At 39.6% G+C, this 12,436-nt stretch overlaps 1 protein-coding gene across 1 annotated transcript; it reads right to left on the minus strand.

Moving 5' to 3' along the window:
• Positions 1-702: 702 nt before the first annotated feature.
• LOC137267611 (small ribosomal subunit protein mS22-like) lies at positions 703-10,059 on the minus strand. The gene is made up of 8 exons (XM_067802099.1): positions 9,912-10,059; positions 7,443-7,624; positions 6,834-6,998; positions 5,243-5,386; positions 4,771-4,854; positions 4,246-4,391; positions 3,643-3,745; positions 703-2,352 (listed from the first exon to the last, which is right to left on the minus strand). The coding sequence occupies exons 1-8, from the start codon at positions 10,036-10,038 to the stop codon at positions 2,191-2,193; spliced, it is 1,113 nt and encodes a 370-aa protein (XP_067658200.1). The 5' UTR covers positions 10,039-10,059; the 3' UTR covers positions 703-2,190.
• Positions 10,060-12,436: the final 2,377 nt, after the last annotated feature.

Here is a 12,436-nt window from a genome sequence, read left to right on the forward strand (position 1 = left end):
TTCCGAGAAATACGACCGAATAACGTACAGATATACTAACAACCTTTTTCAAACTCTCTTTAAATGGCATTGTATTAGGGGGTGTGGTTGCGTTTTTGTTTAACGCCGCACTCAGCAATGTTCCAGCCTTTTGGAGGCGGTCTGTAAATTACCCAGTCATTAAGAGTCAATCCTGTCATTAGCAGGGCACGTGAACGGCGTCATAGCAACACGACATATACACCGAGAAACACTCACGAGAAGGTTTCACTAAGTTTGGGTTTTTTTTTTCAATTTCATGAACAACCGGTTCAGACTTGCAGTACCGCATTTCGACAACCATTCTGCTCTGACAAGGCCCAGTATATGGACACAGTGCTGGCCCCACAGATCTGCGCCTAGAGATCAGGTGGTGCCAAACCAACGGCACCCAGAACAATGGGGAGTCTGAGGACAGTGTACTTAGAATGTAAGGGAGACATTTCAGTGGCCAGGCTTGCACACCTAGCATGCTTTTCCCTTAATTTTGCCAATCACTTTGCTGTCAAAAGGCACAGAAAATGCAATGAAAAAATCCTTAAAGAAAAAGGACAAGATCTGCTTTGTTGGCTGGAATTCGTCTAAGGCTGGATCTGGGCAGATTCCAAAGAAGTTTGAAAGCATCTCTTTCCAGCAAGATATATCCTTTGCAGAATATTCCCAAGTTACTTAAGGACATGTGCTATATCGACAGGTTTATTGCAATGAAAAACAATAAATTTAGTTGTTTTGCTCGCTTTTTCACCTGGCTCCTACTTACCTGTATATGTACACCCTCATTTGTGAACACAATTTCACACCAACGTGATGATGTAAATACCAATACATGTCACTCTGTACATGCAATTTGAAATTGAATATAGAATGACATTTTTTTAGAAAAGTTGTAAGCAGTCGCTCCTTTCCGTAACCTCCAAGAAGACTCTCCCCACGTGGATGCTTGTTATGTGCAAAATACAACAAACCAATCAGATAGCTCGCATTGGTTGCGGTGCTTTGCAAAAAATAATCCCGACTGCTTAAATCGTTTATGGCATTATGTTATTGTTTACAAAATCCTGAAAAGTAGGTACATACTGAAAGTACTCAGAGCATACCTAACAGAATTGTGCGGTCTAATGTGCAATCTTTAATAAGAATCATACGATAGACGCTAAGCGATTCAAACACACGCACCGACTTTGTTGACATAACTGCTCTCATTGGTCCAACTGAGTGTATTTCTTACGACCTTGCGGGCTTGTGCTGCTTGTATGGGCGTTTCAAACAGTTTTAGGAAATGTAATCATAAATCGCTACCAGTTCGAAAAAAATAAATAATATTATATGTGTATGCAAATAATCAGTTTTAAGCTAAAACACTCGGGCTATATTTCACATCTCTGGGTAGTTTTAGTCTGACATTATTTTTGTGTGAATTCAATTAAAATTCCACTTGGGGTATGACAGCACGGTTACAAGGTTACACGGTTACATGAATGTTCAGTTTGAGAAATAATAATTTTATAGTGATTTTTGAGTTTCTGGTTTGGTATATAACATAGACTTTTTATAAATTTTATCTTCATATTCAATAAAACAAATCCCATTTGCAATTATTAAACATTTTTCAGAAAAATAATTGGAATTATAAGGTGAACATCTGGTTATAATTACTTCAGAATATGCCTTTAATCAACATGTTTTTCTCGTTCTTTTAGTTGTATCAAGAATGTATAAGCCCTCTAAAATAACTAAAAACAAAAAAACAAAATATGAGTGTGTTGGTGATATTAAGAAACATTGGAATCAAACAGAAGCAGAGTTATTGTTTTTGTTTAAGCAGGTCTGATGTTTGTATGCCAATATGAAATCCTTCCAGAGGGCACGAGACACTATTTGGCTTGTCCCGGAATATCACAAGTTAGTCACAAATGGCTGAATTTGAGGAAAAGAGTCCAGCATTTAATAAGACAACAAAAAGCAGGTGATTGACGTATTTCCTATAATATAACACTACAGAGACATATACAATCACAACAGAGTTTTCATACAAACTTCACCAGTCCAACAGTCTAGGCACGGCCACCAGACAGTCTGGAGGAGTCAACTTGGCACATATGACTGGTACACTCCATCCAGTAAAGCACCCTTGTTATCCAAATTATCCATATCAACAGTTTTGATATTATATCATTGGGTTTCAGTTGTGACAGGGCTGGGTTTACTTCTCGGGTATAGTGTGGTGTATCTCCTGATGGCCTCTGCCTTGGCTGTCCTCGCCTTCTCTGGGTCCACACTCTGGATCGCCAGTTCCAGTTCCGCTTTGTGTCTACAATCATGCTCAAGGTACACCTGGAAAAATAACCAGCTTGTGAGAGTATCTATGATGCATTTTTCACTTCCATATCACGTATCACACCCACACATAAGCTACTAATCTCTCATGCAAAAGATTCATACGTGGCAGTAATTATATGATATTTATAGTATATTTGTGCGAAAGCATAACATGAACATTTACAACAGAATGATATATTCACATACAAATCCTACCTCACTCAGAGCAGTTCATTCTCATTTGAAGCTACATTGAATCCTGTCCTTCAAACATATGTACAGTTTCATAGAGCACCCCTCAGCCCACCAAATCCCAGTTGTCAGTATGGTTACCACCTTAAACAATGGGTCAGGACCTGACTGAATCCTGCACAAGCTAAATCGTATCCCCAGCACACCTACTCTCATTCCTGTCACTCATAAGAGTAGGTATAGTAAACTGACAACCAGTGCCCAGATTTTCAAAGTTCTCTTAGCGCTAAGACAGTCGTAAGTGCCATTCATTAACATTAGCATACGACTATCTTAGCACTAAGAGAGCCTCGAAAATCTAGGCCCAGGAATGTTTAGTTGTTGCCTCTGATTAGCACTGGATGGTAGAGAGCAATTTTAACCTTGGTCCCAAACCTGAGTATATGCACGAGAGTCAGTCTAGTTTTACGCGACACTTGGCAATATTATCGCTATATGACAGCAGTCTGTAAATAACAGGAACGAGAATAGGTATGTGTGTTAAAAGAGGAAATGGTATGGGCATCTTTGGGGTTATGTTAATTGAATCACTATAACATATATCATGAATGACACCAGTGGATTCGACCCGTGAAGGTCCCAGGGTAGAATAGCCTTTCAGCAACCCATGCTTGCCATAAAAGGTGACTATGCTTGTCCTAAGAGGCGACTAACAGGATTGGGTGGTCACACTCGCTGACTTGGTTGGCACATGTCATCAGTTCCCGACTGCACAGATCGATGCTCACTGGATTGTCTGGTCCAGACTCAGTTATTTCTAGATTGCCGCCACATAGCTGGAATATTGCTGGGTGTGGCGTAAAACTAAACTCACTCACTCACCAGCGAATTTGCAGAAAATTCTCATCCCTGAAATAATCAAGTCTGGACCAGACAATCAAGTGATCAACATCATGAACATAAATCTACAAAAATGCAATGCAATGACATGTGACAATGTGTTGGTCGCTTCTTATGACAAGCAGGGGTTAGTCACTGGAGATCAGTTCTAACCTACATCTTCACCAGAGTTTGAATGCATGAGAACGTAGGTACATAGACAATATTACATACCTTGACAACATCCTCTACATGATTGTCACTGCAGTAAATGGCAGATGCTGTCTGTGTATGTACAAGGTTGTAAATGTTCACCAAGTAGGCAGCATCATGAGCTCTGGAAAAATAATAACAATACCGATGTAACATGTTATATTTGAGGTTACATTCTCTCAGGTAAAATAAACGTTTCTCGGGCACATTTTTTCAAAAGTGACAAGGGTAGTAGGAATTTGTTTTAATTTTTTATAGAAAAAACAGTGACACAGGCAGAACACTTTTTTTTTCTCTCAGAAATACAGCTTGTGAAGTTTAGCACATGTTAATGAGTAGTAGATTCAGTCACATTCATTATTACAGACATTCATTCTTATAATGGACAAATGATCGGGATGCGGCCAAGTCAAAATTATTTTTTTTAAACTGGCAATAAAAAATTGCTACAAGCACAAATAAAAGTAACACACCGATGCCCCAGAAACATTTCACATTTTTAATTTAGCCTAACGATTCAAGATATTGGGGGTTGAGTTCTGACTGGGATTCCACCCCAAATGCTCAGTGTCAGTGATCTAACCTACCATGGTTTACACTAACCGAAGTTAGACATATACTCACAGGTTTCTCAACAGCATGTCAATCAGCAGGTAGTCTATCTGTTTGTTCCAGACTAAATGAAAGGCCATTGGTCCAAAATGCCTTGTAGATCGGAGGTCATGATAGTCTCGCAGATCATGGATAGACTGGTAACATCTGTGAGTAATCTAAAACAGTAAGAACCTCAGTAAAGGGAAGTGTCGAGTGAGTGAATGGGTCTGGTATAACATTGCTTTTAGCAGCATTCCCCTTGTGGGGGAATCAAACCTGGATCTTTGAAATGACAAGCAAACAGTTCATCCACAATGCTCAAGGGTAGTGTTGAAAAGGTTTTAGGTAAGAGTGGCTTCAAGAGTGAGAGAGATGACGAAGAGGTTCTCATAAGCACTGTCAAATGTAGTCATTTTTTGTTTCTGTTGTCCATGTAAGGATTGCTTGTTCAGACTGGAAACAACTTTACATCATTAAAATAGGGCAAGTTTGAATTTAATCAAATGTTGGTGTCACTGAAGATGGCTGAACAAAGGGCAATAACTCTGTACGTACCCTGATGTAGTCTGGGTGATCTGGCTCAAACTGAACACATGCCCTGTCCAGAATGTAAGTATATTTCTTCTTCTTCAACAAATTCTGCAACCAAATACAGACACACATACTTTACTGAAATCTGAGTATCAAGCATATATCTTACGCTTAGCTTGAATTTGCTTTCTTTTGGTTTTAAAAACACAGTATAGAACACTTAATATAGGTGATTAAGGTTTTACACTGCTTTCAGCAATATTCAGCTTCCAATATTGCTTCCATGTGGGAAATCAAACCCTAATCTTCGACCTCACAAACAAATGATTTAATCTATGAGGCTATCCCACCACCCCCAGATCACATGAACTAATTTGTAATTATCTCCCCTAGATCTCATCTCACTTTCATTGTCACAGAGCAGATACACAGATGGTGTCTGGGAGCTTGGGAATACCAGCTGGTGAAGGTGCAAGAATCAACTCAGTTTTCTCACCTCAAGGTTTTCATCCAGAAACATCTGTGGCATCACCAGCATCCTTCCTTCGCGAGGGTTGTAGATCTGGTTGATCTTGTCTCGTTCTTCCCATGATGCCTTTCTCAAAGTTCCGTTTGGATCACGGACAACAATCAAACGACTCTACAACAGCATGAATATGTACATGATTACTGTACATTATTATAAAGATGACAACTACATCACCTGCCATAACAACTAGGGCTGCAATGATACACCCACATCCTCAATTGGATTTCATTTTCACTACTGGACCTCTCTCAAATCGACCATGTTCAATTCAATTCTTCATGCCAGTAAAAACATCAGATTTCATTTAATTCTCGGAGTCAGCCTTTTCAGTATGAAATCCATTGATAACTTTGCGATGTCTGCTAAGAACAATTCTCACTGGATAATTGGCCTGGCGTTACTTTTCACACTGCTTGAGGTGGAGTCAAAATTATACTTTGGCTGTGAAATAATTTAAGTAGGTAATCAGACATCGAATCAAAATAGTGATAATGGTGATAAGATGTCAGATTTGACTTTCGATGAATTGAACTGAAACACTGCAGCCCTCAAATACCAATAATTATGAACCTCCAGTAACATTGATTCATGCAGTTTCTGGGAAAGAATAGGCCTTCAACAATGCATGCTTGCCATATAAGGCGACCATGCTTGTCATAAGAGATGACCAACAGGATCGGATGGTCAGGCTCACTGACATGGTTGACACATGTCATCAGTTCCCAACTGCGCAGATCGATGCTCATGCTGTTTATCAGTGGACTGTCTCATCCAAGCTCAATTACTTACAGACCACCCCCATATGGCTGGAATTTTGAGCACTGTAAAACTAAACTCACTCACTTACTCAATTGACATCACTTGTTCTTGAAATGCAGTATTCCTAGTCATATCCCAAAGTTCCATCAATTAGGGAGCATTACTTAAATATCGTCCCTCTGCCTCAGGACATTACTTCAATATTGTCCCTCTGCCTCAGGACATTACTTCAATATTGTCCCTCTGCCTCAGGACATTACTTCAATATTGTCCCTCTGCCTCAGGACATTACTTCAATTTGTCCCTCTGTTCAGGGATTTTCTGAGGAATAGCCCTTGGCCTTCAGTTATTACTTGTTTTGAAGACTGATATAACTTTGTCCTACTATCGCTGAATGTGATTGCAAATTATCACGTTATTGAAAACCTGCAACATATAGTGCCCACACAAGGTTTCAAACCTGCAGCCCTTCGCTTACTAGCTTGGCGATTTTATCCATTAGGCTACGAATGATCGCTGTGAAGAATAACATTGTTTGTCAGCATGAACCATGTGTTCCACCTCTTGAGCAGCACACATGCAGGGCACAGCTAGTGCTAGAGCATGTTCATTGGACATGCAAGGCAAGGTGTCAGCTGCCAGTCTCATCCCAGCTGATTTCAACAGTAAATACCAAAACATGACCCACTTGTATCATTAAGAAGTAAAGATGTTTTCCCTCGAGGAACTATGCCTGGAGTTGCCAGCTTAAATGCTTCACACAAAATTACTTATCAATGACACACTGTGATTCACTCACCCTGTCGGACACACCAAAGGTGATGTCTGTAAATACCAGTTTGGATGTCTCTAATCCCTCAAGATCTGGATCTTGTGTCAACACTTCTGAGATTGGCCGTCTCATCCTCATATATGGGGGCATTTGAAGGCGCTGCTTGGCTCGTCTCAGCGCCTTTTGTCCTATCTACAAACCATGCACAAATAATTATATATTGAGAATCACAATATCATATCAAGCTTCTTTCTATCTTTAATTTTTTCAGTGTGTAAACAATAGGGCTAAATTAAAAAAAGTGAAATGTTTCTTGGGCATCAGTGCGTCACTTTTATTTGAAGTTTTTATTGCAATTTAAAAAAGGTAATTTTGACATTTGTCCACTATAAGAATGAGTGCCTGTAAGAACAAGTGTGACTGAATCTACAACTCATTAACAGGTGCTAAACTTCCCAAGCTGTATTTCACTTATCACTTTTTAATCTATCAAAAATTGCGGCCCTTTGGACACAGTAAATTATTTGTTCTGTGTCCAGTCTGTACATTTGTGTGTACTGGATACAAATGTGACTCACGTAAAACCATAATTTTATAGTGTCGACCTTTGCCAATCACGGGAATCACCATACTGACCTGCTCCAGTTCTTCATCTGTCAAAAGCTTGTACTTAGGTTTGGAGAGAGTTGTGGGTTTAGGCTGAGTGATCTTCATTATATCAAAACCAGTGATTCTTCTGAGTAGTTTCTGGATGTCACTATTCAAAAAGACTTGGAACGGATCTTTCTCCTCTTGCTGACTTGAAGAACAGAAGGCAGCTGAAAGAAACACACAAAAAAAGAGCTAAAAATTAAATCAGTTCATATGAGAAACAAACTGTTGTTTCAGAAATATATTTGCTTGTGTTTTAAAAAAAAGAACATACAGAGTAATGAAAATTTCACAATACACAATACCACTTATAATTAGTCAGGTATGAGAATGGGTGTGAGTGACAAAAGAGGAAAATGGGCTAGTAATCTCTTAAAAAGAGTCGTGTTAATTGAAAGAATATAATATATATCATGAACAACACCAGAGCCATCAAATACACAGAATTCCGCGTATTGAAGGAAAATTCTCATCCCTGAGTAGGTGAACAGGAACAACTACATACAGTGCGGTTTGGGGTTGTGGTATCGCAGTGTGTACCTGTCTGTATTTTCACTTTGTTTAAGGTACATTTCTATATACAGAAACGCACCTGAGCCCACAACGATACCTTCAACAAAAGTAACAACTATAGTATGTAGACATAAATATTTGGTATTAAGTCAATGCTTTACACAGTTTAATGGTGATGAGGCGAGCTCATACTCAGACAACTAACCCTAAAATCAAAAGCAGTGAAGCATGAACAAGCATGTCAGGAAAATTTTAGGAAAATTAAAAGTATAAAGCCTGAAAAGGCTATGTTAATAGAACCATAATGTGATTAAAACCCATAGACAGTGTGCAAAACAGTGTTTCCAAATCTGTATCACCGGTCTGGTTAGCAATGTCTGAAAATTACTTGCCAACAACAGTGTTTGCCCTGGGTGTGAAAATTTAGGAATTATCATGACTCCCTGTTGTCATGAGAAGGAGCCATGGACATGTCAACATCAGTCTGAACTTTCATCAAGACATCAGCTGCAATTATTTAATAACGATTAAAAACTAGGTAAGGCAGGTCAGGTATTTAAACAGCACTGAGCAGTTAACTGGCAAACAATAAAGTAAGTAGTTTTAAAACAACAGCAAATTACATGTTTATATGATCTGAACTAAAGGTGCAGTAGCATTGCATTAACAATGACGAAAGCTTCTAAATTTGAGATAACTTGGCATCAACATGTCAAATACAGAGGTTGTCTGTGTCAGGGCAAACACTGCAACAATCTAATTCACTGTTCCAAAATTTGAATGTCGGGTTTCATCCTTAAGCTGCTAATATGATGACCATTTCAATCAGGCCACAATTTTATATGATTTAGAAGTGTGTTGTAATATAACAAGCATTAGAAAGTGATTTATTTACAGCTTTATTCCACAAAAATTCACTAGACAATCAGACCAGTGACTGTTGTGACTTACTAGCCTGACTGGATTTTTGTTAGCCATCGGCCTGTGCGCCAGCAGTTATTTCGCACAGTGCTCATCTTATGTGTAATGAAGTTTTGGCTGAACATTAGCCCGAACACAATTGTTCCGGTGGTAAACATTCCCGGAAAATCTTTGTGCATGTTCGACTGAATACATTAGTTAGTTCTGGGTACAAGACTCACTCGTGAAACACACTGAGCTTGAATGTGTCCGAGAGGCCTATGGGAAAAACTTGTGCAGCCCGAGAATTTGTAATGAAACCCTTATTTAAGCCACAAGTATAGAGTAAATCGTCATTGGGAAGAAAATTATCAACCTGACATTTTGACGCACACTGCCCTGTGTAAAAATGCTTTATTTTCCGTGTCAGTCACTGCAACAGGTTTTGGTTAGGATGTTCTGTGAATGTATAGAATATTTTGTATCTGGGTAGGTTTTCGAGATGTAGCAGGTTTGTCATTAGTGTGTTTTGTACATGTGAATTTATAAGACATTATTGTCTTAGAGTCATCAGGGCCATATCGTCATAAACTTGTTACATATGAGCGTTCTCACCTAGTGTGAGTGTGATTGACTTATAATGGTTTCTGTTGAACGAGTTTACAGTGTACTGTATTGTGAGGGCCGCTTTGGTCATTTGTCAGATACGTGAGTGTGAGTTTGAACTTGAGATCTGACATCCGCTTGCAGCAGAAATGTGTTTTGCTATGGAGGGCCGTTAGAAAAAATGTGTAGGGTACATGACAGTAAAGTAAAATGTAGTGCAATAAGAGTGTCGTTTGAGTCTGCCGTACGTCCCTTATATGCGTTATTTCATATGGACGATATACAGGGTATGATGCCATACTTTACCCTGTAAGACCACGATCTCAATAGTGCTACTGTAACACTCTTGATTTCAGAGAAACAGCAGACGAACGGGCTTTACCAAAAGCAAATTGTCAAGTAATACACACTAAAGTATAATACAATCAATGCAACCTTGCAAAGCAGGTGTCCTGTTGCAAACTGATGATCGCAACTGTGCACCAACGGGATGACATCGTCTAAACCACCGAAGTAATTGACTGCTAACAACGCACATGACTTTATCCAAGGGCGCAGCCATCTTGAGGACAGGCTGTATGCAAAATCACGAAGACTCAAGAAACGAAATTTGATTTCGCCTAAAAGTCACCAACGTGAGCTATGAATCTGTTTATCAATCGTGAAAGGAGAACAAATTCGGAATAGTATATTTATAAACATTGCAATAAAATCAATGACATTATTCAATTTAATTCACTTTTTAAACAAGCATGAAGGGGCCCCTGTGGGTTGTAACACATTTACTGGTGGTAGACCATACTATAATCTATTATATAGTTTGTGGTAGGAGTGACTTTGGTGGGTGTCAGTGTCTTGGAAGTGGTTGATTTAAAACACATCATCAAAGAGAATCACCAAAACGCTCCATGCCAGTGAACATGTTGGGATCATGCACACACTCATCGTGAACTCGAACATGCACGAATTGTCACCACCACTGGGTCGATCACTCCTTGTTAGTTCAACAATGCCACTTTTAACGCATATTGAAAGAAACCAGTTGGAACGGTGGTTCATGGGTCACCATCCCTCGACAAGATCGGCACACTTCCGATCAACACTAGCAGGATCCGTTCTTGTCAGCCCTTTTACCTTTTGAAAACTTAATAATGTCATCGGTCTTGGTAGCCAGTGAAATGTCTTTCCTCAACTGCTTTGTCTATCTGATCCTGTTCGAATTTCTTGTAAGTAATGTTGAAAATTACATACATATATTATTTATACTTGACTTGCGTTACTTTTGCGCATGAGTATATTTTATGCCTTTAGGTATAGCATACTCAACGTGTACTTTAAACCTCGATGTTAAGTAGGCAAATAGAGAAAGTTTGCTTCGAGTTCGAAATTTTGTGTCAGGACCCTTTGTAGGACTAAAACCAAATCCAGCGCCGTATGGGCGTTATGACAACATTGAAACTGAATCGCATCCACTCATGTGAAACATTCAGAACCTGTTAAAATCTAACCTTGTTTCATTTTGGGCGTTAGCCTTACAGGCAGTATGGACATAAATCTCGTTCTGGGGCAAAGAAAGGGACACAGTCTAGACCAACACCTCACGGACCATCTCTTGGATGCAAACCTGCTTGAATGCCATGCACCCAACAGAGAAACACCTTAAACGTGCCTAAGATCGGATATAGCTTGACGTGTATGCTGAGTGTGCCTCTGTGTGTACAGGGTCGGTGGGGTAATAGAATGGATATGGCGTCCGCTCGTCCCGTCGAAGACATGGTTCGATTCCTCACATGGTTACAATGTGTACAGCTCATTTCTCATTGCTGGAATGTTGCTAAATGTGGCATACACACTCACTGTATAGATTGTTCCGAGCAGGTGTGTACGTGCGCATTTGCGTGTGTGGCAAACCTGTCGAACTAGTACTCAATACCTACAATATAAAAGTGACATAAACAAATATGGTTTGGGTAAGTATCGTAAGTATATAACCACTCCCTGTTAGCATATAGACCGCTTGGGAAAAGAAAGTACACCTCATGTTTGAAGGTGGCCACAAATGAAACGTACAAGACGGTGATGTATTTGATAAAAATTTCATAACTGCGTTGTGTGACTCAACGTGCAGTGTTGCGGCGGCGGTTTTAAGCCGTGCACGGTTTTAACAACGTCTGGTAATGTTCAGTCAAATCCATTTTTAAATGTAAACTTTCTTTTGCTGGTCAGTGTATTAAGGTACTTTTCTGTACCTATTACATTAGTTGAGTTGGTTTTACCCCGCTTTCTGGCAGCATCACGGACACAACGGAATGGCCCAACACATTACAAGGGTGGTTGAGTAGCCTAGTGGTCAAAGCGTTTGCTCGTCACACCGAAATACCCAGCTTACATTCTCCACATGGGTAGATTTTGTGAAGCACAAAATCATTTCTGGTGTCCACCACGAAGAAATCCTTACTCACTCACTCACTCGCTCAGTCGTGTCAGCCAGATTTTCTTTCTTTCTTTACTGGCATTATAGCTCAGTGGATTTCTGAAAGAACTTCGACGTTCCACAGGAATCACCACGTCTTACTACAGAAACTTTTGTTCTTTTCTTCTTCCTGGGTTTATCAGTTCAAACCCGTGCTGTTCGGTTGCATCAAAATTATAAAAAGTCATAGATCTTTATCATTCCGGTTTCCATTCCAGTTTAAAGCTGACACGCCGTAATTTAACTGAAATACTGTCAAAAATGTCCTTATGCGACGTCCATCGCAACGCATACGAGTGGTTATCTCCCTTTGACCACAAACCCATGAAGAAATCCCAATGAAAGCTGCATGTGTTCCAGAGTAATATTCAGGTTCATAGGGTGTACATACGTCAGTGAAAACACACCTTACTTAACTTACGGACGCAGAGATAGTTCACACATATCACGCGTAAATCATGGAAACGATAGTTTGCATATTTCATGT

This window comes from Haliotis asinina, chromosome 16 (genome assembly GCF_037392515.1).
Source record: "Haliotis asinina isolate JCU_RB_2024 chromosome 16, JCU_Hal_asi_v2, whole genome shotgun sequence".
NCBI classification, from domain to species: Eukaryota; Metazoa; Mollusca; class Gastropoda; order Lepetellida; family Haliotidae; genus Haliotis; species Haliotis asinina.

What these genes read in the sequence shown, in the direction of transcription:
- LOC137267611 (XM_067802099.1), bottom strand. Translation starts at nt 10,038, where the DNA reads ATGGCTGCGCCCTTGGATAAAGTCATGTGCGTTGTTAGCAGTCAATTA. An exon ending in TTCTGGATGAAAACCTTGAG is followed by an intron (nt 4,855 to 5,242) that starts GTGAGAAAACTG and finishes ATTTGGTTGCAG; the next exon opens with AATTTGTTGAAGAAGAAGAA. An exon ending in GACATGCTGTTGAGAAACCT is followed by an intron (nt 3,746 to 4,245) that starts GTGAGTATATGT and finishes TTATTTTTCCAG; the next exon opens with AGCTCATGATGCTGCCTACT.